At 46.5% G+C, this 26772-nt stretch overlaps 1 protein-coding gene across 1 annotated transcript in view; it reads left to right on the forward strand.

Annotated features, from left to right (window-relative positions):
* Elapor1 (endosome-lysosome associated apoptosis and autophagy regulator 1) overlaps positions 1-26772 on the forward strand; it is a 77510-nt gene that overhangs the window by 43242 nt on the left and 7496 nt on the right. The window contains exons 4-17 of the mRNA XM_052179437.1: positions 5124-5271; positions 5754-5834; positions 6271-6376; positions 6519-6668; positions 13703-13791; positions 15898-16075; positions 16662-16790; positions 17475-17565; positions 19396-19501; positions 19747-19884; positions 22095-22358; positions 24154-24327; positions 25513-25693; positions 26358-26454. Coding sequence (XP_052035397.1) covers positions 5124-5271; positions 5754-5834; positions 6271-6376; positions 6519-6668; positions 13703-13791; positions 15898-16075; positions 16662-16790; positions 17475-17565; positions 19396-19501; positions 19747-19884; positions 22095-22358; positions 24154-24327; positions 25513-25693; positions 26358-26454 — 1932 coding nt within the window. The remainder of the gene's footprint in view (positions 1-5123; positions 5272-5753; positions 5835-6270; positions 6377-6518; positions 6669-13702; positions 13792-15897; positions 16076-16661; positions 16791-17474; positions 17566-19395; positions 19502-19746; positions 19885-22094; positions 22359-24153; positions 24328-25512; positions 25694-26357; positions 26455-26772) is intronic.

Consider the following 26772-nt stretch of genomic DNA (forward strand, 5'->3'; position numbering starts at 1 on the left):
TGACTGACCAACATCTGTAAGAAGGAAACAAAAGCAGTAGAGGCAGATAGACAAAGGACGACAAGCATCTAATGGCCCAGCAGGTTAAAAAAAAAAAAGACAAAAAAACACAATTGTATTTTCTCTGTGAAATCTTGAGTGACCACATAAACTTCATCAACCTGATTAGAACACAATGTATAAAGTATTGGTTGCATCACTGGCCTTGGTGCCAAACTTCTAAAACCGGTTTTGCCTGACGCTGTTGTGGGTTTGGAGAGGAAAGAGTAGGGTGAGAGCTTTGTTTTGGAAATGAGATCCTCACATCCCTTGAGAACCCATGTCTTCGTTACTTTCTATTGGTGTGAAGAGATGTATTCCCTGGGGCTTGCTTACAGTTTCAGAGGCTGATTCCACAAAGCAGGCAGGCAAGCTTGGCCCTGGAGCAGTAGCTGAGATCTTATATCTAATCCACAAACAGGAAACTGGGCCTCGTGTGGGTCTTTAAAACCACCCCCTCCAAGGCCACACCTCCCAACCCTTCCCAAACCCGTCCACTAATTAGGGCTCAGGGGCTCAGTTACATGAGCCTATTGGGGATACATTATGTATACAAAATTGTCAAAGACTAAATAAACATTAATAAAAGTAAATCAGAGCAGTCGAGGCCACCCCACACCTTCGCTGGCCCCTCCCTTTCTTCCAGCATTTCTCCCCCCAACCATCAAGTGGGGCAGAATTCTTGACTCTGGTGTTTAACCTCAGCCCTTGGGAGGCAGAGGCAGGCAGATCTCTGTGAGTTCCAGGCCAGTCTGGTCTACAGATCGAGTTCTAGGACAGCCAGAGATACACAGAAAAACCCTGTCTTGGAAAACAAGCAAAAAAAAAAAAAATACTGTTAAACTTATAAGACTATGTAGTCAGGGCAGACACAGGGGGAACCCTTAATGGACATTGCTAAACAGTTGAGGGTCTGGGGCTAGTCTCAGACAAAACAGAAATACCAGAACTGTCTCAATGTGTTCTTTTCTGGAATCACCCTGAGGTCCTTGGGTGCCAGAGCTGGAGACTGAAGGGGGGGTACATTATTATGTAAGACAAAGTTGATCTTGTCCTCTCAAAAATCTATAGGTTAGCCAGGGAGAATTAAAGTATGGCCAGAAGAGGGTTCCAGATTGCAAGAAAGCTTCAGAAATGACAAGTAGTCAAGGAAATGAGACCAAAGCCCAACCAGTCACTAAGTGCCCTATCACATCGTATAGCAACACTCCCCACCACATCATAGGCGACCACAAAGTCTGTTAATTCTGAATCTGCAGAGGATGTGGAACAACAGGGACCCTCTTAAATTGCCAGCTGGCATAAATTGATACACATTTTGGGGAACAAGGTCATCAGTATGGGTAGTGCTAGGAGTTCCCATACCCTATGAGCCTGCTACTGTCCCAAGCATTCTGCTCAGATATGCGTATGAACACAGGGACAAGATGTGTGTATGGACACAGGGACAAGATGTGCGTATGGACACAGGGACAAGATGTGCGTATGGACACAGGGACAAGATGTGCGTATGGACACAGGGACAAGATGTGCGTATGGACACAGGGACAAGATGTGTGTATGGACACAGGGACAAGATGTGCGTATGGACACAGGGACAAGATGAGGAGCAAGAATGTGAACAGTAGCAAAACCGTAGAAGCACTCTACATGCCCAATAGATAGCTGTAAATAAGTGTGTAAATAAATAAATAAATAAACCAGAACCATGCAAAGAACATTAGACAGCAGGAAAGATGGAAGGAAGGGCTAGGAGTGTATGAGTCAGTGAGAGAGTACATACAGGACACAGATTAGACCTGGGTTCCATGCCCACTGTGTATGTGTGTGTGTGTGTATGTGTGTGTGTGTGTGTGTGTCTGCCTGTCTGTCTGTCTGTGTCTGTGTGTGTATGTCTGTGTGTGTGTGTCTGTCTGCCTGTGTGTGTGTATATGTGTGTGTGTCTGTGTGTGTGTGTGTCTGTGCGTCTGTCTGCCTGTGTGTGTGTATGTGTGTGTGTGTGTGTCTGTGTGTGTGTAGTATCTAAGAAAAAGATCTATATGCTAGAAGAAAGGGAGGGGCCAGCAAAGGTGCGGGCAGGGTGGCCTCTGCTGCATTCTTGACTGCTCTGATTTACTTTTAATAATGTTTATAGTCTTTGACAATTTGTGTACACAATGTATTTTGAGCACGTTCATCCCCCATGCCCATCTCACTCCCTTTGGAACCTCTCTTCTTCCCAACATGTGAGACAAATACATATATTTCTGTCTCTGTCTCTGTCTCTAAGAGTCAGTTTAATTATTTGCGTGTTCAGAGACAAGTTACCAGAGGCTACACCCATATAACTAACTCCCTACCATAGCTCCTGAGCTAGGGATGGGCTCTGCCTGCCCCACCCTCCTCTGTGCTGGAATGTTGACTGTCTCGATCTTGAACTGGCAAGCACGGCTACTCCGAGTTCTTGAGTGCCACACTCATGCCGTGTCCAGAGGACAGCATTTCACAGCAGCCTTCGCAGCCTCTGGTTCTTACTTTCTTTGTTAAGCCCTTCTTCCATAGTGTTCCCTGTGTCCTGGAAGAGAAAGTCATATGGGTGCGTCATTCAGAGAGCCGAGCACTCGACAGTCACTTTACCCTGAGTCACTGAGTCTCAGCACTGACTTTCCCATTGCAAAATGGGCTTCTCTGACCAAGGCTGACAGCAATACTGATCTGTGGTTATAAGCATGAATATTTAGACAGCAGTTTGACTTACCCATTTATCGAAACAACAGTAGGTGGTTCCCACCTAGGGCCTGTGATATCTCCAGTAGTGGGCTTTTGACCAGATGTACAATGGCAAGCATGGATTATTTCCTGTGGAACAGGCCGCACGTCTAATTAGAAATTATTTACTGGGTGGGCAGTGGTGCACACCTATAATCCCAGCACTCTGGGAGGTAGAGGTAGGCGGATTTCTGAGTTCAAGGCTAGCCTGATCTACAGAGTGAGTTCCAGGACAGCCAGGGCTATACAGAGAAACCCTGTCTTGAAAAAACCAAATCCAAAAAAACCAAAAAAAAAATTATTTGGTTCCTCACATAACCTTTCATGCCATTATTATGCCAACTGGGCACACCTTGCCTGGCAGTTCAGTGCTGTAGCATTCTGGGTATATTACTGGGTAATACTACTGATGGCTCCCCCCACCTCCCCAACAACCTGCATAGCACCCTCCAGCACTATGAAAGCTATACTGTGTTGGATTTCTTAAGCTACATGGTAGAGAGACATAGGCTCATTTTACCTATATATAATTCTTAAGTGGTTGACAACATATGAGAATTTTAAGATAGAATGGAATTATGGAAATAAAAAATTTCAGGGCATTCTTGCAGAAGCAGATAAAGTCAAGAAAGGCTTGTATTTGTTTGGACAGGGTGCCACTATATATCCCTGGTTGGCCTGGAATTTTCTATGTAGACCAGGATGACCTCAAGTTTGCAGAGCTTCACCTGCCTCGGCCTCTAAAGTACTGGGGTTAAAGGTGTGTGTGACCAGGCTTGACACAAGGCTGACTTCTTAACATTAAGTGGCATTTATTTATTATTTATTTATAAGACTGGAGTAAAAAATAAAGAAAGGGAGAAAGAAGTTTGGTTAAGGAAGATGGCAAGCCCAGGGGCAGAAAAAGTTTGACATGGGAATTGAGAAACATCCTACAGGTTTGCCATATAAAGTGTAGGCCGAGAACGTGGGCCCTATCCCAGGAGCAACGGGAAGTCATCACAAGAGTTTAGATCACTGCGGCGATTTGGTCATGTTTTCCTTCTGGATGTTTCTAACCATAGTGTAGAGAAGAACTCGAGGATGCAGGGCCAGGCACAAAATGAGTTTGAAGGCTGTTCAAGAGACAGAGCTGTAGGGAGTGAGGAGGAGCGGTCCTCACTCCTCCTTGGTCCTGGTGGATAGAGCGAGCCTGAACAGACAAGATAAGACAAGACAAGACCAGACATCTCTGGCTCTCTTGCCATCCCTTTCTGATAAAACATACATGAAGCATTGTAAAGTAAATGTTTCTGGTAAAAAATGTGGGATTAGATTGGATGAACTTCTGAGTTCTCAAGAATACATTTGCTTATGGATTTGAGAACTTTGGGGGATAAACAATTTTGAACTTGAATCCTAGTCTTGTCAGTTGAAGGTTGTTCAGTTGTTGGCCAAGGTACTCTCCAAGCCTCGGTTTTCTTATCTGTTAAATAGCTCCCCCTCTTACTGATGAGCATACATGATGAAGATGAATCGCGCAGCCCAGTAGCTGGCCGGTCTGCAGCTTCCCATGCCTGAGTTCACCTGCCATCTACCTCCAGTCCAGCTGGGTGAAGCACGGAGCCACGCCCAACTGTCTTCCTCCTCTTGGCTGTACCTTAGCTCTATTGATCTACCTCAGAGTACCTGTTGTTGCTACTCTAACCTGAGCATGCTCAGGTCTTTCTTAGTTACTATTTTATTACTGTGAAGCAACCCCATGACCAAGGCAACTTTTCTTCCCCAATACACGGTTTCTCTGTGTAGCCTTGTCTGTCCTAGAACTAGCTCTGAAGACCATGCTGAGCTCAAACTCACAGAAATCTGCCTGCCACTGTCTTAGCACTGCCAGAGCGCTGAGATTAAAGATGTGCACCGCCGTCACACACCCAAGGCAACTCTTAAAAGAAGGCATTTAATCAGGGGCTTGGCTAGGCTAGACCTTGACCATCATGGTGGGAAGCAGACAGGTATGACACTAGGACAGTCACTGAGAGCTTTACATCCTGATCTGAAGGCTGGTGCGGGCTTTTGAAACTTCAAAGCCCACCTCCAGAGACATACCTCCTCCAACAAAGCCACACCTCCTAATCCTTCCCAAACAGTTTCACTAACTGGAGACCAAGCTTTCAAATATATGAGCTTCTGGGGGGGCCTTGCTCATTCAAACCACAAGGAACACGGTTCAGCTTTTGACTCCTAAGTCTGGAGTCCCCCCCAGAAATCCTAACCAGAGGAGATGTAACCTAACACGTGGTGTGAAGCTTTGTCGGGGAGCACTGCCTCCATAGCACCCGGTCCCTGTTCTTTCGCAGGTCCAAGTGGGTTCCCCGGGGAGACTACATCGCCTCCAACACAGATGAATGCACGGCCACACTGATGTATGCCGTCAACCTAAAGCAGTCGGGCACGGTTAACTTTGAGTACTACTACCCGGACTCCAGCATCATCTTTGAGTTTTTTGTAAGCTCCCAAGTGGGAGGGAGGGAAGAGAGGTTGGGGGAGGGGTCAAGATTCCCGAGGCTCAGATTCATTTTGTAGGAATCACAAGTGTAGCCATGTTTGGGATATTTATTTATTTATTTATTTATTTATTTATTTATTACTTTCCTCTAGAGAAGACTGTGAGCAAAATGAGCTAAGGCCTAGGGAGAAAAGACACAAGGCAAAGGACACTGATGGGGAGGATAGCACCTGTGAAATTCCTAGGTGTCTCATCCTGTTCAGACTTGTTATAACATGAAAGGGGCTGAGCTGCACATTCTTTCTCTGAGGTCCATGTTCAGCCGATATTGTGTAGCTTACTTGTTCTCCGTTTGGGCCTGGAGGGAACTGGCTGCTCCTCTCCTGTGAGAACAGTGTTGTAGAGCATCACACAGTATAGAGTAAGGCCTTCATTCCCTCAGGAAGCTGAACCTCTCCTCCCAAACCCCCTTCTGCCTCAGGTCCAGAATGACCAGTGCCAGCCCAATGCTGATGACTCCAGGTGGATGAAAATGACGGAGAAAGGATGGGAATACCACAGCGTGAGTATCACACCAGCCGGCCCCGAGAGCCCAGAGGAGGGCCGAGGGCCCTAATGGAGAGATTCTCCTCTCGTGCCCAGGGAGGGGGCAGTCCGAGACATGAGTGCTTCCTCTCTTTGTGGTTGATAGATAATGCTGTACAGTGGCCAGTCTGCCCCTATGACTTTATCCCAGGGACCAGAGCTTTCCAGGTTTGAGGCTGTGTTTTCTGGAAAACCAAAGAAGAATAAGGGAATGCCAGTCTCCCTTACTGCCAGCCCCCTCTGGTCCTGTTATGATCTCTCCATAAGAGATGCTTATAGTGCATATGAGGCACAGATCACGTATGGAGGATGGGGAAGAGTGGGAGAGGGTTAGAAAGGCAAAGCTTACAAAAGGCAAATTAGCAATGCCCATTTTTGTAATGAACAAACACCTACCTTATGCCTTTTTTAAGGTTGAGCTAAACAGAGGCAATAATGTCCTCTATTGGAGAACCACGGCTTTCTCAGTGTGGTCCAAAGTGTCCAAGCCTGTGCTTGTTAGAAACATCGCCATAACAGGTACAGAGAACAGCTTGGATCTGGGGTCTGCTGCTGGCTTTCTGAACGCTTGGCTTCTGGGGGAGGACGGACGGGCCTTGGTGCCCAGGGTCTTGGTGTCTGGGCTCAAGCTCTCATTGTTTATTCCATTCTTTCCTCCTAGGGGTGGCTTACACCTCCGAGTGTTTCCCCTGCAAACCTGGCACATACGCTGCGAAGCAGGGCTCCCCTTTCTGCAAGCTTTGTCCTGCCAACTCTTACTCAAATAAAGGGGAAACTTCTTGCCATCCGTGTGATGCTGACAAATACTCAGGTGATGTGTTTGAGGGTAGGATGTGGGGGAGTAGTGGGGTACCAATGAAATACACAAAGGAAACCAGGAAGCCCATTTTATTGGCTACTGAATTCAATAATTCTTTGTTGTTGTTGTTTGGTACTGGCTTTCCCCTCAGTGTGTATGTAGCAGAAGCTCTGGCTTTTGTTTCTGTTTGTGTTTGTTTGTTTGTTTGTTTGTTTGAGACAAGGTCATCCTGTGTAGCCCTAGCTGCCTGGCACTCACTCTGTAGATCAGACTGGCCTCAGACACACAGAGATCCATTGCATCTGCCTTCTGAATACAGGATTTAAAGTTACATGTCACCAGGCCCAACTTGACTTTGAATTTCTGCTCCCTCTGACTTTACCTCTTAAGTGCTGAGATTATAGGCAAATGCCATCATGCCTAATAGTTTTTTTAAAAAAAATCTATTACCATACTCTATAAGAACCAAGAGGCTATATTGACAAGCACAAACTTTTCAAATTTAGTTTTGATAAAAAATAGTAATTACATATGTATTGATGAACCAGGCTGCCTCCATTTTGGGCTTGGAAGCCATCTTATAATAAAAACAAGCTAGGCTCATTCTTGTTTATGATTACATCTCTGTTTCTCAAGGACCAGGCTGTGCCCACCTGTAACCGTAACTACAAATGGTTCTGTTCTTACCCGTTGCAGGAATGGCAATAGCGCCTTTGTTTCAGGAGGTTCTTATTACCGCCTTGCAACACTACCTCTATTTCAAAAAGTTGTTCTGACCACCTGTTATAGTCTGCTCTTGGGACCCACCTCACCTATTTGCTTGCCAAATCTCCCACTTGTAAACCCTCTACCTGTGAGCTATAAAAATCCTTAACTGGCCCATGTCCAATGCCAATCTCTTGAACCTGCCTTGCGGGGAGAGGGGGGGTCTGGGATTAACAGTATGTATGAGATACAGTGTGATATTTCAATACAAACCTACCTTGCAGAACAGTTAGACCAGGCTACGAGCATAACCAATTTTTTGTTGTTGTTGTTAAGACAAATCTCAGTGTTTTAAAAGAAACTGGAGAGACGCCTCCACAAACATTCTGATGTGAATGATGGGACTGGAGAGATGGCTCAGTGGTTAAAAGCGTGTACTGCTCTTGCAGATGACCTGAGTTGGCTTTCCCAGACTCCATGGCGCTCACGTGCAGCAGCTCACACCTGCCTGTAATTGCAGCTCTAGGGAACTGACATCCTACTCTTCTGGCCTCCAGGGACACTGCACTCATACGCACAAACCCAACCACAAACATACATTTTTTTTACATGTATTTTTAAAGAGAAGGAAAAAACAAGACCTGGTTATTTAAGAACATGTCAGAACACCCATGTAAGAGAGGTAATGTCATCCAAGAGTGCTACTCAGCCCAGTAATGGGTACCAAGTCTAGACCTCAGAGTAGACAAAACAAGTGAGAAATAGGAGAGTTCTTCTCTGCCCTCTCTCTAGGAGCCCTCATCACGACCCTTTCTTCCCCTTATACAGAAACATGGACAAACCAAGCATGAGGCCCAGGTGTATAGACCCCACACACACACCCCTGTAGACTTTCCCATGTGTCACGCAGGTGTTAAGATGGGCGGTTGCTAACCCAGGACCAGCCATTGACCTGTGGCTTGCTTCTACAGTCTTAATACAAAGGGCCTATTTTTCTACCCTGATCTTGCCAAACGTGGGTAGTTTTTCAGTCAGACAAGAAAGTTTAGATCTGGGAGGAAGTTTCTAGCCAAACATCTAAATTCCTGTGTTTCCACTTTAATCCTTATGCCTCGCCCCTGCTCTACCTCTTATCAATGGTGGCCTTTGTTGGTCTATCTTTGGCTCCATTTCTAACTCTGTAACTGGGCAAGAGTTTGAATGACAGGGTAGTTGTAGAAAACCCGTGTTTCGGTCAATGCTGTATAAACTGATCTCTATCCAAGAGTCGTTGTGAAATTGTTAATCAAGCATCTGAATTCATAGAGCCATTCTTCGGTCACCAGTCTCTCAATCTGCCCCTTTGACTCAACCACATCAACTTTCAGTACTGAGAAAAGTCACATTTATTGGAGATGAAACTCTTTCAAGGGAAGAGGCTGGGAAAGATGCAAAGAGTCAAAGAAGAACCTAGCATGGAATGCACTTGAAGGCAGTGACAGAAGACAGGCTCACACACACACACACACACACACACACACACACACAGACCTCGAATGCCCACAAGGACCGGCCTTGGTGCTACAGCCAGAGTTTGTGCAGGTCCTCCAAGTTGAACCAAAATGGAGAAAGCTGCCTGTGTAGACACACAAATGTAGGAACTCTCCATGGTGCAATAGGCATCAGTAGGAGCAGAAAAAGAGATGTGGTTGATCTTCCTGGGAAAGGGGACAAGCCTTCACTAGCTGAGACCTTTTAAAGTGAAGCCACAGTTCCATGGGGACAAGATATTTGGGGTGGAAACAATAGAAGCCAGACTAGAAGGTTCGTGGGGCAATATGGCATGACGGCTCACACCAGCCCCTTTGTGCCATGCTAAATACTAGCAATCCGTTCCCTAACAGAAGCGCATATGGTTCAGGAGCTGGGACTACAGATCATCACACTCACCAGGTTCAGATCTCAGCCTCACCCCTCATTAGATGTGACACCTGGGACACATTGCTTGCTCATGCTGCAGTTTCTATACTCAGTCTTAGTGGAGGCCTGAGAAGCAACTGTGCCTCCATGACTTTACCTCTAAAATATTAGTGATAATGATCATGTCCACCTTATGCTGTTACTGCGGGGACTGGCTATCCAGGAATGGGCCTGTTATTTTGTAATTGCTTTTATTTTTTTGTTTGTTTGTTTGGTTTGGTTTAGTTTTTTTGAGACAGGGTTTCTCCAGATAGCTGGCTGTTCTGTAACTCACTCTGTAGTTCAGTCTGGCCTCAAACTCACACCCTGCCTCGTGAATGCTGCGTAATCGCTGTTCTAAGAAAAAAAAATGTTTCCTGTAGTGTTGAGGATAGATCCCAGAACCCTTGCACATGTTAGGCAAGCTCTCCTCTACAGAGCTGAAGCTCTAGCTAAAGCACTAATAATTATTATTACACTTATTTGTTTTAGTAGGAAGGTATTCATGCATAAACATGCGTACATGAGAACAACTTGCAGGAAGGAATCATGTTCTTAAGCTTGGTGACAAGGACCTTTACCCACTGAACCATCCAGCTTGCTAACCATAATGCTTACCCTTCAGCATTAGTTTTATTAATTCTTTTTTTTTTTATGAAGGACTATCCAGATACTTCTTACAGGATGAAAATGTTCTCGGTCTAGTTTACAATAATAGGTCACTTGTATAGATGTTTACACTCAATACAACATTATCTCATTTATGACTCAAAGCCTGGTGTGGGAGTGAGCTCTCTATTTACAAAGGAAAGGTAAGCTTGGAGACCCTGGGGCCTGTCTGCCCAGCATCTGTGCTGCTATGACCTGTGCCCTTATGTGTATTGGGGTCCTAGGCCTGCTGAGGAAATGTTTTTCTTTGATAAAATGGGTCTCAAAGAGAACACTGGGCTAGAAGTGTGGGAAAGGTGTTGGCAGAGGGAGGCACAGAACAGAAAAAGGACCTAGACCCTGAGAGCAACGCCTTCTTACATTTTCTCCCAGGCGCATTCCTCCTCAACCCACACTCAATCCCTCCCCATAGCAAACATCTAGGTGGCTTTTTCACACTTGACCAATACCCACCTTAAACCTCTTGGTTTAAACCCATGCTAGGAACATGAGGTCTGTCTCAACATTCCAGTTAATCATTTATTAAAGCCATTTTCACAGCGGTCTGTGTGTAAACAGCTGGACCGTTTCTGCTAAAACTTAGACCTAGGGTGTCAGGTTAAGCAAATGTTTAACTAGCAGAACAAAGGTCTTTGTGCCAAATACACTTTCTAACACTTATCTTGTGCTCTCCGGACCTGGTGCACAAGGCCCTGGGAACTGGCACGTGTTCAGCACCTCCCCCCTCCCCCCAAATCTCTCCTGGCCACTTCAGTCACTCCCTCTCTGAGGAATTGGGCCTCCTGTTTGTTTACCAAATAAATGAGCTGAGGCAATTCCAGCTGTTTCCCAACACTTCCTTCTTGCCCAACCTAACAAGACAGGGACAGACGAGATGGGGAGATATTCCCTCTCTGAGCTCCCAGCACAGGCCAACAAGGCATCCTTAGAGTCTCTGACAGAGGAAGTCATCTGGGAAAGGGAAGGAACCTGTTAAGAAGTCACTAAAAGGGAGGGGAAGAGACTTGTAACCTATTAAATCTCCTGGGACAGTTCTCAAATAAAAAGAATGTGCAAGCTTACAGGCCATAATAGTGACTGGCATCTCTCTCTCTCTCTCTCTCTCTTTGGTTTTTTTCGAGACAGGGTTTCAGCTGTGTAGCTCTGGCTGTCCTGGAACTCACTCTGTAGACCAGGCTGGCCTCGAACTCAGAAATCTACCTGCTTCTGCCTCCCAAGTGCAGGACTTAAAGGCATGCGCCACCACACCCAGCTTCTTTCTCTCTCTTTTTTTTAATGTATTGTTTACATCTGTGTTTGTGTGTGTATCTTTGTGGTTGTATCCACACATGTAAGTTCCCAAGGAGGCTAGAAGACACTGGATCCCCTGTAGCTGGACTTAAAGGCAGCTATGCACTGCCCGATGTGGGTGCAACTAAAGTCTAGTCTCTGAAAGACCAGCAAGTGCTCTTAACTGTCAAGCCATCTCTTCAGCCCCTCTGACTTCCGTTTGGAGTCTGTGAGTGGGATGGGCCAGGCATTTGCTGGCTCTAGCAACGGAGACACTGTTACTCCTGTTCCTTGGATGAGAGAAGTGAGACAAGTTATACAACTTGCCTAACATGACACAGCTACTAAATGATAAATCAGGACCCAAGCCTAGACCTTCGTAGCTCGCAATCTCATTCAGTGACACCACACTGTATAGCAAGTAATAAACGGAAGAAGAGATTTTCTCCCCCTTATAGATGCCCATCTGCAGAGGGCACAGTGTTCATATTAGAGGTAGCAGATGCAGCAGGTAGGGGCATTACAAGGGAGAATCCCATAAGGCAGTGAATTTTTATTCTCTCTCTCTCTGTGTGTGTGTGTGTGTCTATGTATATGTATATGTGTTGATATATGTGTGGGCACACATGCAGATGCAGGTGCATGTTCAGGTGTGCACCTACATGTAAAGGATCTAGGTTTGACCTGGTAGTGCTCCTCCATGGCTCTCCACCTTGCTCACTGACACAGGCTGTCTCAATTGAACCAGAGTTCACTGGTGGAGTTAGCCTAGCTAGCTAGTTTGCTCCAGGGATCCCTGCTATCTGCCTTCTGAGAGCTGGAATTACAGGTGGGCCTTCACATCGACACAGGTTTGGGGATCATATTTCTAGTTCTGATGCAAGTTTGGCAAACCCTTGAACCACAGAACCACCTGCCCATCCCAGGTAGTTTTTATTCTGGAGGGGAAAAAAATCCTATGGGAGTTTTTAACATTTAAATTTGCATGAATTATACATATTTTTCTTGGTAAAAGAAACAGCTTTGTTTTTTCTTTAGAAACTCTTTTTCAATACATTTTAATTATACTCTTTCCCCTTTCCAACCATTTTTTCTTAATTTTTCCAAAAAGGATTTGTTTTGGCTTTTGAGACATTTGTAGCCCTGGCTACCCTGGAACTCACTATGTAGGCCAGGCTAGCCTGGTTAACCTCATGGAGATTGGTCTGCCATCACCTCCTGAGTGCTAAGATGAAAGTTGTGCAGCACCACACCCTTTATATGTGCACGCATGGTGGCACACACTTGTTCTCCTAGCACCTAAGGCATTAAGATCAGGAGTTCCAGGTTAGCATAGGCTATGGTGTGGGATACCGTTGTCTCTAACATCAAAACAAAAGAAAAATATGACATCCATTGCTTTAAGGAGGATTCATTAGTTCTTCTGTAACGGTCCATGGTATTGAAGCAACATTATATCATCATAAGGGGAACACAAAAAGCCTGATGAAATGGCTAAAGACATGGGGTTCAGTATAAAACATACCTGGAGCCCAAGGTTCGGTCCCCAGGGCTCCCAGAGTAGGAGGAAGCTAACTGGGTAAATGTCAGCACCAGGATGCTGAGGCTGAGGCGAGGCAGAGGCACGTTCATCTTGAGTTCATGGCAATTCCAACTTTACCTGTGCCGGGTGGTCTCGTGGAGACGGGGAGTAACAGACGTTTGTTCTAGGCAAGAGAATGTTCAGTCACGGTCTAAGGGTAGAGCCTGGAGATAGCTCAAAGGTTCAGAATGCTGGCTTCTCTTCCAGAGGATCCAGGCTTGATTCCCAGAACACACACTGCTCTCTACCCTCTCTAACTCCAGTTCTCGGGGAATCTGACACCCTCTTCTGGCCCCCTTGACCAGCCACACATGTGGTGCACAGACAGACAGACAGACATGCAGACAGGCAAAACGGTGTTACACATATAAATGAAAATAGGTTTAAGAGAAAAAAATTTTCTTGGTGGTGTACACCTTAAATCAGAGCACTCAGGAGGCAGAGGCAGGCGGATCTCTGAATTTGAGGCCAGCCTGGTCTACAGAAGGAGTTCCAGGACAGCCAGGGTTACACAGAGGAACTTTGTCTGATAAAGCAAAACAACCATGAAACCCAAAACCGCAAACAAACAAAAAACCAAACTTAAGACAAAAGAATAAAAGGACATGGTGGCTGGCACCTGTAACCTTAGCCCTCCAAGAGGATGAAGGAGGAAAATCACTTCAAGTTTGGGGCCAGCCTCAACCACATCTCGAGTCTCAGGTCAGCCTATCTCAGAAGACCAGAAGAAGGCAAATAAATGAAAACAGAAAGCAAACACCTTCTGGAAGGTTGTGTGGTGACACACCCATGGGCTCGGGAGTTCCGGGTCGCTGGTCAGTGGCTCAGAGCCCCCGGCTCTCTTATGTAACTTGAATTTTTTTTTCTCACTTTGGTCGTTTAGAAAAAGGATCTTCCACCTGCAAAGTGCGCCCAGCCTGCACAGACAAGGATTATTTCTACACTCACACAGCTTGTGATGCTCAGGGAGAGGTGGGTCGCAGGCCGGAGCACCTGTTCCCGGCTCCTTACAGTTGGCCACTGTTCAGGCTCCAGTGGTCAGCGAACTCATTGGAGAAACCCCTGAAGACCTGCATGGTACCCCAGGCTAGCGGGGTGGGGCAGGGGATTGAGGGAGGTGGGGGGGGGCAGCAAGAACAGGGCTTCATTCCTGTTCCGAGCAGGCATCCTTTGCCTGTGTGCCACCCAGAATTGACACGTTCTTTTTTTTTTTTTTTCTTTTGCTTGGTTTCTCCCATTTGCTTAGGCCCAGCCCCCACCTGCCCATCCATCCACACTGCTGCTTTCCATAGTGATAACTCAGTTTCAAGTGCTAGGCTGCTTCCGGGGAGAACAGAGGGGATCTTTTCTTTCCTCCAAGTCTCTGAAAAATACCTAAGTCAGTGTTTCTCAACGTGTGGGTCTTGACCCCTTTGGGGTCAAATAACCCTTTCACAGGGGTCGTCTAAGACTGTAGCTTATCCAATTTATAGTTATCCCCGACTAGCTTACAAATAAATGAGATTTAGACTCTGGTTATCTTTGATGATTACTGAGGGGTAACTGCTACTCTACTCTGCTAACGGCTGGCATGGCTGATGCCCCCCGTGGTGTTCCCCAGACACTTGCTGTTTCTCCTGGCCCTGTGCTCATGGTTCCCCTTCTCTCCTGGCACCTTCTCCCCGCTCCTCCCCGCTCCTCCCCGCTCCTCCTCGTTCTCCCCCCTCTCAAAATCTCAAACGTTCAACCTGGTAACTCAAAAACCCACCTACCTCTAAGTAATCCCTCCAGTAATTGGCAGTAGCCATTTTTTTATTTAGCCAACAGTTTTAAATTAAGGAGCAAGGTTTGCACAACAAAAGCTGGCCTAGACCTTTGGGTACAGAATTTAGCATTACAATACCTAGCAACAGACCGAACCTAAACATCAGACCATTGGAAAGCATAGATATTTGCATTACAATTCATAACAGGAGCAAAATTACAGTATGGATTCGGATTACCATATGAATTACTACACAAATTACTATTATGAAGTAGCAATGAAAATGATTTTACGGTTGGGGGTCACCACAACATGAGGAACTGTATCAGAGGGTCGCACTTTAGGGATGGTGAGAAACCACTGGTCTACCTGGTTTTAGTCACAGCGCCTTCTCACTAGCTCCCACCCACACCAAAGCTTCAGCCTCCAGACAAAGCCTTTCTCTGTCTCTGGGCTGAGAAGCAATGTGTCAGGCGGGGATCAGAGATAACCGAGATGCATCTCAGTTCTCGCTCACAGAGCTCACAAGGGCAGCAGGGAGGCCGACCATAAGGCAGTAGAGGTGATGTGTAAGGCCTGGGAGAACCCCAAAGAACAGAACAGGCCTGAGGAGTCAGAGAAAGCCTTTTTGAAAAGACTAATCAACAAATAAAGACAGTCAACAAATATTGAGGGGGTGTGGGGAGTTTTTGTTCTGCTTTTTTTTTTTTTGAAACAGAGTCTTATTGTGTAGACAATGCTGGCCTAGAATTTACAGAGATTGACTCACCTCTGCCTCCTGAGCACTGGGGTTAAAGGTATACACCACCATGCTCAGCCAATACAAAGATTTTTTTTTTATTTGAAAGAGTCCACACATGTTGTGTGAAGACACCTGGTCACACATTTCCTCTATCATAGAATCCTCATCAGATACACCCTTCCTCCTCTGACCAGTGTTATTTGGTAGTTTCTGTGTACAAACGTGTGACCAGAACTGAATTCTCTACTTTTTCTAGAATTCTCATCCTAGTCCAAATCTCCAGTACCTTTGGTAGGGTCCACAACAGTGCTCCTCAACCTTCCTTCCTAATGCTACCTGTGACCCTTTAATACAGTTAGTTCCTCTGGTTGTGGTGACCTCCAACCACAAAATTAGTCATTGCTATTTCATAACTGTATGATACTGTTATGAATGTAATATAAAGATCTGATATGCAAGATATCTGAGACCCAAAGAGGCCTCACCCCACAGGTTGAGAACCAGTGTTTGAAAACATAGGCTAAATCCCATAAGTGCCAAATCTTGCTTAATCCATTTTCTTTTCTTTTCTATTTTATTTATTTGTTTTTAGACACAGCTCATGTACAAATGGGCCATGCCAAAAATCTGTGGCGAGGACCTGGAGGGCGCCGTGAAGCTGCCCGCCTCCGGTGTGAAGACCCGCTGCCCACCCTGTAATCCGGGCTTCTTCAAAACCGACAACAGCACCTGTGAACCTTGCCCGTACGGCTCCTACTCCAACGGCTCCGGTAACAGCCCGGGTGCTCTGCTTCTCACGTCCTCTCCATCCTAATGCTGGCTGTCGGGTGGGCCACACGAACACCCAGGGTAGCTAGCCGAACAGTGAAGAGCAGGCCAGTTCTCAGGAGGCTGGAGGTCAGGGTCAGATGTAACAACTGCCCTCCTTCTTCCTCACATGCAGACATGACCTGGCTCTCAAGAACCTCATCTCAGTCTTCATTACAGAGATGTCCAGTATGTGGATGTTGAGTAGAAAGTTTTGGAGGTTAAGGCTGGGCAGAATTGGAACCTTTGCTACACAAAGGAGTAGGGGCACGGAAAGCAGAGGGGGCGGGGGAGGATTGTGAACCTGCTAATCCGAAAGCAGTTGATGGCTATGTGGGAATCACCTCATGAGTAAGATTAAAGGGACATAGAAATGGATGTTTTGATAAGTAAGGACGGTTGGCATACTGGCCGGTGTGTTTGACATGTGTTTTTGAGTTCCTCTGGCATATCTTTGTGCCACAGCACTATGGCATCCGCTGTTGGGCTGCAGCTTGTCTGTCTGTCTGGAGATTTCCTCCCCTGTAACAGATCCTGTGCTTCCCCTAGATTGTACCCACTGCCCAGCAGGAACCGAGCCTGCCGTGGGGTTTGAGTACAAATGGTGGAACACCCTGCCCTCCAACATGGAAACTACTGTTCTCAGTGGGATCAACTTTGAATACAAGGGCCTGACAGGTGACCGCCTCTCCCCATTACCCTGTGCTGTCACTCCCTGCACTCCTACAGGGAATGACCCCTCCCCTCAAAAGCTCCACTCCTTGCAGCAGACACGCCAATGATGCTCAGTTTCTGAGACAGAAAAAAACATGGACGGTTCATGCCTGTAATTTCAGCACTCAGGAGGCTGAGGCAGGAGCATTGCTGCAAATAGGAGGCAATAGTGAGGTTCAGGCTGGCCTCAGGATGAAATCCTTCTCAAAACAACACAATTGGGCTGGAGAGATCAGCGGTTAAGAACACCAACTGCTTTTCCAGAGGTCCTGAGTTCAATTCCCAGCAACCACAGGGTGGCTCAGAGCTATCTGTGCTGGGATCTGATGCCCTATTCTGGTGTGTCTGAAGAGAGCAATGGTGTACTCAAATACATAAATAAATAAATTTTAAAAAAATTATTAAAAATAAAACAAAAGGAGTCGAGGCAAAAGGATTGCCACAAGATCTGGCTAGCCTGGGCTACAGAGTGAGAGGAAGAGGGAGGGAGGAAGGTAGGTAGCTAGGAGGAAAGGATGTAAGTAAGTCAGATGTCAGGATAAGCAAAGGTCTAGATACCTTGAAGGACAGGGCTATTATCTCTAGAGTGCCACCCAATATGCATTTGCCAATACTTGGGGGTATTAACCCTTTCCTCTCCTTCTCCAGGCTGGGAGGTGGCTGGTGACCACATTTATACAGCTGTTGGAGCCTCAGACAATGACTTCATGATTCTCACTCTGGTTGTACCAGGATTCAGGTGAGGAAAGCCCAAGCCAACCTGGCCTCATCCAAATCCCACATGTTCAAGAGTGTGGTAATGGAGAGGGCTCCAGAGCTGAATCAGTCCAAAAGAGAGGCCACACCACGGCTATGTTAACTGGACACTAGCACATTTTCTTTGTTATCATTAGTGGCTGTTACTTTTTTAAAATTTATTTATATGAGCTGGGCGGTGGTGGCACATGCCTTTAATCCCAGCACTTGGGAGGCAGAGGCAGGCGGATTTCTGAGTTTGAGGCCAGCCTGGTCTACAGAGTAAGTTCCAGGACAGCCAGGGCTACACAGAGAAACCCTGTCTCAAAAAAAACAAACAAAAAAAAATTATATTTTGTGTGTGTATGAGTGTTTGCTCAAATGTATGTATGTGCCCCATGAGAGACCAGAAGAGCACACTGGATTCCCTAGAACTGGGGTTACAGGTAACTGCAAGGCACCATGTGGGAGCTAGGACTCCAACCCCAGAACTCTGCAAGAGCAGCCAGTGTTCCCAGTGTCTGAGCGGTCTCTCCAGAGCCCTGCCCCACCTCCCAACACACACCCCATGGTGGCTTAGTTTGAATGTCAACTTGATGAGATTTGAAATCACTTAGGAGACATATATATCTCTAGGTGTATCTGGAAAAGCATTACCAGAGAGGATTGGCTAAGGAGGGAAGGTCTATCCTGATGTCGATTGGGGGTCCTGGGCTCCATAACAAGGAGACAGTGAATGGAATGCCAGCCTTTGTCTCTCCGCTTCTTGACTGTGGAGGTCCTGGGCCACCTCACGCTCCAGCAAGTGGACTTTATCCCTTCAGACCATGAGCCAAATAAATGCTGCTCTCTCTTTTTTTTTTAATTTGGATTTGGTTTTTTGTTTTTATTTTTGTGTTTTTTCTTTTCTTTTCTTTCTTTCTTTCTTTTTTTTTTTTTTTTTTTTTGTTGTTGTTGTTGTTTTGAGACAGGGTTTCTCTGTATAGCTCTGGCTATCCTGGAGCTCACGCTGTAGACCAGGCTGGCCTCGAACTCAGAAATCCACCTGCCTCTGCCTCCCAGAGTGCTGGGATTACAGGCGTGCGCTACTACCACCCTTTTCTCTTAAGTTGCTTTTTGTCAGGCATTTTGTCACAGCAATGAGAAAAATAACTAAAATAACTAAATATACTGCCCACGTGTCATTGGCCCACCTAGCTTCTCTCACTGACAGGTCACTTGAATCCTTCCTCCTCACAATAGCCGAGAGAGTCCTAGAGACTTAAAATCAGGGCCCTTCGCAGTTCATTTTTGCATTTACCAATTAGACTTATTTCTCTTTGTATGTATGAATGTTTTACATGGGGATGTATACGGACCTTGTGTGTACCTATTGGTTCCCCTGGAACTGGGGCTATGTATGGTCGTGAGCCACCATATAGGTTCTAGGAATTGAACCTGGGTCCTCGGCAAGAGCAACAACAGCTCTAAACCACTGAGCCATCTCTCCAGCTCATACACAGTTAGTTCATTTTTCCTTGAGGCAAGACAATTGAGCAGGATTCTTCCTATTGCAAAGCACATTTGCACATGGTGGATTGTTGGATATCAATACTATAATAAGAGATAAAGAAGATATTTATCACCTCCACTCCATCCCACAGCTGATGGAGCTACACTTTAGCCAGGTCAAGGTCAAATAGCTTGGGTGGCATAATTGGACCTAGTTCCAACTTCTTTCCAACGAACGCCATATCTAGGCCCCCCCAAACCTTCAGCTAATCCTTTCTGCTCTGTAGACTCTTTGAATAGCACTTCCTGGCCTCTGCAATGACTTTCGATGTTTCTCTCCCAGGCCTCCACAGTCAGTGGTGGCAGACACAGAGAACAAAGAGGTGGCCAGGATCACATTTGTCTTCGAGACCATCTGCTCTGTGAACTGTGAGCTCTACTTCATGGTGGTATGTTTCTTCTCCTAGCCAGATGGGGGCTTCCACGGGAGGGTTGGCCCAGCATGTCCCGGCTGCAAGGCAATATATTGGACACCCATCATCACGGTGACCCCACAGAGCACAGGCCCAGAGTGACTGCCAGGGACTCTGCAGTACTGAACACTTTGACAGGTCTGACCACTGTGTTAGCCCACAGCGTAGTGCTTGCCTCACGAAGCAATCATGCCTTCCTCACTTGCCTTTCCTGGGCTCAGGGCATGAATTCCAGGACCAATACTCCAGTGGAGACGTGGAAAGGCACCAAAGGCAAGCAGTCCTACACCTACACCATCGAGGAGAATGCTACCGTGAGCTTCACGTGGGCCTTCCAGAGGACCACCCTTCATGAAACAGTGAGTCCCTCTCCATCCTGACCCGGTGCAGACTGTGAGCACAGTATTCCCGCCCTGAGCTCACGCTTGCTTCTGAGTCTATAATCTGCAGGACCCAAGCAGAACGCTTAGCATGGCCCTCGGAGGGCTTCTAGCCTTTTCTAAATGACTTCCAGGGGGAAATGACATTAAATACCTTCACTTATCTGTCCCCTTCCCCTTGCAATCTCTAGCACAGGTTAAAAAAAAACAAAACTGTGGCTATTTTTTTTTTCTGGTTTTGGTTTTTTTTTTGTTTTGTTTTGTTTTTGTTTTTTTGTTTTTTGGATTTGGTTTTTCAAGACAGGGTTTCTCTGTGTAGCCCTGGCTGTCCTGGAACTCACTCTGTAGACCAGGCTGGCCTCGAACTCAGAAATCCACCTGCCTCTGCCTCCCAGAGTGCTGGGATTATAGGCGTGCGCCACCACTGCCCAGCAACTGTGGCTATTTTTAAGAATAATTACTCTGCTTTTCTTTTGTTTTTGAGACAGGGTCTTGGTATGTAACCCAGGCTGACCTAGAGCCTATAATCCTCCTGCCTTAACCTTCCAGAACTAGATTAAAAACTTGGCTTTAACTTTTCTTAACTCAAAAAAAAAAATACAGATGAATTGCAGAAAACACAACTGACCTGGGCTATAAAGTGGACCCTGTCTCAAACAAACAAACAAACAAACAAACAAATAATAACCCATAATCTTGTTACCAGAGTAACCCAGTTACTACTTGGAGATTGTGTGTTCCTTGCTTCTATGTCCTCATCTCTGCCCCCCTGTACCCCACATGTATAATAAGTATACTCTCACTTTTAATCCTCATTCCTCAGGCTCTGGATTTTTAGATACAGGGTCTTACAATATAGTCCAAGCTGGTTGCCTTACACCTTGAGATCCTTCTGCTTCTGCTTCCTGAGTGTTGGAGTATTTTAGGGTAGTGAGACCACACCCAGTCGTAGTTTTGATTTCTTTTTTTCTCTTCTTCTTCTTCTTCTTCTTCTTCTTCTTCTTCTTCTTCTTCTTCTTCTTCTTCTTCTTCTTCTTCTTCTTTTTCTTCTTTTGAGACAGGGTTTCTCTGTGTAGCCCTGGCTGTCCTGGAACTCACTCTGTAGATCAGGCTGGCCTCAAACTCATAAATCTGCCTGCCTCTGCCTCCTAAGTGCTAGAATTAAGGTGTGTGCCACCACTGCCCGGCTGATTTCTTTTTAAGTACTTGAATTTTTTTTTCCTTTGACAAAGACCCTCCCCCATATATTAGAATCCCCTATAAATTCCCCACAGTGTATAACATTTCTACATGGAAATTAAAATGGACTTAGTCTTGTTGTTAATTACACAAAATCCACCTTAAAAGTCACTGCTCTTTTTTAAGTTAAACTATTTATTTATATATTTACGTAACTTTTGTTTTTATTTATTTATTTATTTTTAGACAGGGTTTTTTTCTGTGTAGCCTTGGCTGTCCTAAACTCATTATGTAGACCAGGCTGACCTCAAACTCACAGAGATCCACCTGCCTCTGCCTCCCAAGGGCTGGGATTAAAGGTGTATGCCACCACTGCCCAGCTCACAATTTATTTTTAGTATCGTCCATCTTTAATTTTCATACAAAGAGCCACCACTAAATAAAGTGAAAAGCCGCGTCCAGTGGTTCAGTCAGTCCCAGCCGCGTCCAGTGGTTCAGTCAGTCCCAGTCGCGTCCAGTGGTTCAGTCAGTCCCAGTCGCGTCCAGTGGTTCCGTCAGTCCCAGCCGCGTCCAGTGGTTCAGTCAGTCCCAGCCGCGTCCAGTGGTTCCGTCAGTCCCAGCCGCGTCCAGTGGTTCAGTCAGTCCCAGCCGCGTCCAGTGGTTCAGTCAGTCCCAGCTCTTGCCATGGAGCCCGAGGACCTGGGTTGGATCTCTAGCATCCCTGTAAAAGCCAGGACTGTAAAAGTTCAGTGGAGACCCTATCTCAAAAATTGAGATAGAGAATGATAAAAAAGAATATCTGATGTCCATGTCTGGCTTCTACATGCATGCTCACATATGTGCATGCGCATTCAAATGTACATATACACAGATACACACATGTACATGCACAAGTAAAGTGAAAATAAAACCACATTTTTGTAAGATACAATTACACAGTACACGGCTCTCCCTATGGCTGCTGCCGCTTTAGGCCTCTCCTTTCTCTGCTTTTGTTCCCTCGTCTCCAGGGCAGAAAGTATACTAATGATGTCGCCAAGATCTACTCCATCAATGTCACCAACGCCATGGGGGGCGTGGCCTCCTACTGCCGTCCCTGTGCCCTAGAAGCCTCTGATTTGGGCTCCTCCTGCACCTCTTGTCCTGCTGGCCATTACATCAACCGGGATTCTGGGACCTGCCACCTCTGTCCCTCTAACACCATCCTGAAAGCTCACCAGCCTTATGGTATCCAGGCCTGTGTGTCCTGTGGTCCAGGGACCAAGAACAACAAGGTGCCACCTGTCTGCCAAGCTTGCACGGGTGCTGGGTTCTAAATGGGATTCTTCAGGGGCTGATACCCACAGGCTCCCCCCTCAGACACCCCCTACGCCATTCCCATGCTCAGGTTGTTGTGGGGGGCACTAACCAGGAGGTGACTGTGGGTGGTGAGTTCTTAGCAGGAGGTCTTGTCTTCCCTCTGTAGCAGGCAAGTCGCATCTTCAGTTGGTGGAGATTAGTGACCAGAGGTTTAGCATCTGTGCAAAGACCTAAAGGCAAGAAATAGTGGGGTCTGTGGCCCAAATTTAGCTCATTACTACAGTAATCTACCCCCTCTGTTTTAGGAAGGTGAGTCAACCTTTGCTGGTCCTTACAATGAATTGGCATTGCTGCCCTCCATCCACAGGGCTTCTCAGCTCTATGGATATAAAAACCCAGTGTGGCCAAACAGTGATGCTGGCCCCAAGCAGTTTCACCTCTGAGCACATACGTGTATGAGTCAGGCATGGTGGCGCCTACCAGTAATCCCGCACTTGGGAGGCAGGGGAGAGAAGGTCAGGAGCTCAAGGCCATTCTTATTCTCCACAGCAAGTTTGAGACCACCATAGAACTCAGGAGACCCTGCCTCAAAAAACAAACAAACAAACAAAGATTAAAACCCCAAACGAAGTGCACATGAAGAAAGGGTCTTAGATAGTTGTTAACACCTAGAATTAATTTGTATTTTACTGCTCACACCAGGGAGACACCTATCAGACTTTATTCATTTATTTAAATTTATTTATATATTTATGAGATCAGGTCCCATGCAGTCCAGACCAACCTCAAACACTATATAGTTTTGCTCTATGTATCTGCAAAGTGTGTACATTCATTGTACAGATCCCTGAAAATCTTTTAGGGCAGTGACTCTTAACCATTGAGTGGGGGTTGCATGTCAGATATCCTGTAAATCAGATGTTTACATTACAATTTATATTAGTAGCAAAATTACAGCTATGAGGTAGCAATAAAGATAATTTTACGGTTTGGTGTCTTAAAGGGTCTTAAAGGGTCACAGCATTAGGAAGGTTGAGGACCACTGTTTTGGGGGGTACCTGAGACATTCTCCATAGTCTTCCTCTCCTGGAGCTCCCTCTGCTGCTGGGGGCGGAGAATGACAATATGTCAGACTGCCTCTGACTGGGGTCCCTAACACACGACAAGGAACAGGGAGCAAAGCAACTCAGTTTCCTACAGAGAACTCCAGCAAAAGAAAGCATGTTTCAGTGTGTTTGAAATGGCCTTGTGTGTGCTGAACATGGGAGGAAGAATAGAAGTCTCCTTCTTGCCACTCTGAAATGCTTATTTCAGTTAAAGCCCCACCGTCTTCTGCTTGAAAGACACGCTCGGTCACAGAGCACAGGCCCAGCTCTAGGTTTGATCCCTAGTACTATTTAAAAACAAAATCAGACAGAGATTCTCCACTGAATACCGGCATCTGGGAACCTCAGAGCTCTGCAGTGGGATACACGTGTCACAGTAAATCATAGGTCTATTCAAAGACTGAGACAAGGGGGCATTTATCGGACATGAATGAAAAGTGTGTCAGGCATATTGGAACAGGGATTGTTGGCCACCGTGATCAACGGGAGAGCGGCATCAGTCCAAGGCTGAAGTGGACAGTTGCCAGGCAAATGTCCTTGTAAAAGTCCTTCCTTCCTCCTCTTTCATTTCATTCCGGCTGGAGCGGGTTGGGGGAGGGCGGCTGTACTCCACTGCAGCTCTCGGGGCCTGAGATTGACCACTGACTGGACCCTTTGCCCTCAGATCCACTCTCTCTGCTACAATGACTGCACCTTCTCCCGAAACACCCCCAGCAGGGTTTTCAACTACAACTTCTCAGCTCTGGCAGGCACCGTCTCTCTGGCAGGGGCTCCGAGCTTCACGTCAAAGGGACTGAAGTATTTCCATCATTTCACCCTGAGTCTCTGTGGAAACCAGGTAAGCTGTGTGAGCTAGCAGCGTGCGAGCTGGAAAGTGGACCGGAGGCCGGACATGCGCACAGGAGGAAAAAACAAAACAAAACGTAGAAACCATAAACCACCACAGAATCTCTGAGGCAGCCGGGGAAAGAGAGAATTAAAGAGGTTTACATAATTGTAGCCAGCCTCCTTCAGGGAGCTGAGAGAGGTAACACGGGGAATCTGGGATGTGTGGCCTGTCCCTGCTTTGGCCTCCCAAGTAGAAGGTATGCATTCATCTCCATGGCTGGTCCCCACAAGGTTAGTAAAGATCAGAGGTGCCAGGCAATGGTGGCACAGAAACAATCCCAGCCCTCAGGAGGTTGAGGCAGGAGGATCTGGAATTCGAGGTCAGGCCATGCAGGGCAACTATCTAAACAAAAAACAAAAAACCCTGCCCGGAAGAGCAGCCAGTTCCCTTCTCCCAGCACATAGTTTGCTTTGTTTTATGTTTCCTTTCACAAAACAGAAGGGAGAGGCTTAGCTGAGAGGCCGGAACAGTTTGGCAAGCCTTAGGTCCTGGGTTCATTCTCCCAGAACCTCTCCTCCATCTAAAAGGTTATCCAAACTTACTTAAGTACCTAGCAATCCTATGCATTCGGGCAAATGAAGCAGGGTAATCATTAATTCTACTGGGCTGCTTAGCAAAATCTCGTCAAAACAAACAAACAAACAAACAAAACAAGTCTCAAGTCCCCAGGTCTGTGTGAACCCCTGGGAGTCAGTCCATACAGTGCTTCCAAGACAGCAGAACCACGGCACCAAGGGAGACAGAGAGGGAGCTCACGCCAGCCCTAAGGTTCCAGTAAATGTCACTGGCCTCGGGGCTCAGTTGCATAGCTCAGCTTCTGTCTAGAGGATGCTCCAGATGCAGAGGACTTGACCAGTTGGTTAGAACTCGAACGCAGCTGCTACCAGCACAGTCGAGGTGACCACAGGGAAGTACAAAGCCAGTGTCTAGAAACTGGGACAAATCTTTACCTTTTCCCCCACCTTGCCCCCACCCCACCCCTCCCCCTCTTCAATCTACTTGTGAGAATCATTCTACTGCAGCATAGGATAGGGAAGCTTATCTTTTAGATGGGTCGGGGCTGGGGGGATGTCCCCTGTTCCCCTCTGGGACTCTTCTGTGAGCATTTGCTTTCTTCCACATGTGCCCTACCAGGGGAAAAAGATGGCTGTGTGTACAGACAATGTCACCGACCTCCGGATCCCTGAGGGTGAGGCTGGTTTCTCTAAGTCCGTCACAGCCTATGTGTGCCAAGTGGTCATCATCCCCTCTGAGGTGATGGGCTACAAGGCTGGGGTGTCCTCACAGCCAGTCAGTCTTGCCGACAGACTTGTTGGTGAGTAATCCAGTTACCCTAGGCTTGCCTGAGTGTCTGTGTCTGTGTGTGTGTCTATCTCTCTCAGTGTATGTGTGTCTCTTTGTGTATGTGTGTATTTGTGTATGTGTCTCTCTATGTGTCTATGTTTATGTAGGTGTCTCTGTGTGTATCTGTGTGTAGGTTTATGTGTCTCTGTGTGCATGTGTGTGTATCTGTGTGTCTGTGTTTACATGTGCGTCTGTGTGTTTCTTTCTGTGTGTATGTGTGTATCTCTGTGTGAGTTTCTCTTTGCATTTGTGTCTGATGTGCATGTCTCTGCATATATATATCTCTGTGTATTTGTGTTTGTATTTGTGTGGGTCTCTGTGTGTCTGCATGTGTCTTTATGTGTCTCTGTCTCTCTCTCTCTCTCTCTCTCTCTGTGTGTGTGTGTGTGTGCGTGTGTGTGTGTGTGTGTTAATGAATAGGAGGCTGGTGGCTGGAAGGTATATGGCCCCATGTGAGCGGCCCAACCTCCTGACCTTTTCTCAGTACCATTCCATGTGCTCCTGACATCATTTTTGCATGAGCCACTCAGCAATAAGATGAGATCAAGGTTGTCTGTTGACAGGCCTTGAAAGCATTGAGGTAGTCACCAGCTAACACTATGAGTAGGAACTAATCGGGAACTCTGGTTTGACAGGAGTGTCAACAGACATGACTCTGGATGGAATCGTCTCCCCAGTGGAACTTTTTCACCCAGAGACCTCAGGGATCCCGGACATAGTCTTCTTTTTTAGGTGAGGATAAAAGACCAGGCTAAAGCAACCTCAGACTCTTCCACAAAATTGCACTCTTTCCCCGACCCCACCCCACCCCATCCCCATCCACCTCCTACTCAGCAAGCCTGAGCAGGATTGATTGAAGGCTAAGGCTACCCAGTCATCAGAGGAAAAGCTGGCTGTAGCTTGACATGAACTTTTTGCATATTCCTGGCGCCGTTATGACTGGGTCAGGGAGAAAAATGGAGGATCTGCCGTGGACTACTCTTCCCCGAGGGAGGTGCCAGGATGTGGTAGCCTTTTCTTTCTTAGGCCAGGGCATTGCCCCCTTGATTA

Source organism: Apodemus sylvaticus, chromosome 4 (genome assembly GCF_947179515.1).
Source record: "Apodemus sylvaticus chromosome 4, mApoSyl1.1, whole genome shotgun sequence".
Classification (NCBI taxonomy): Eukaryota; Metazoa; Chordata; class Mammalia; order Rodentia; family Muridae; genus Apodemus; species Apodemus sylvaticus.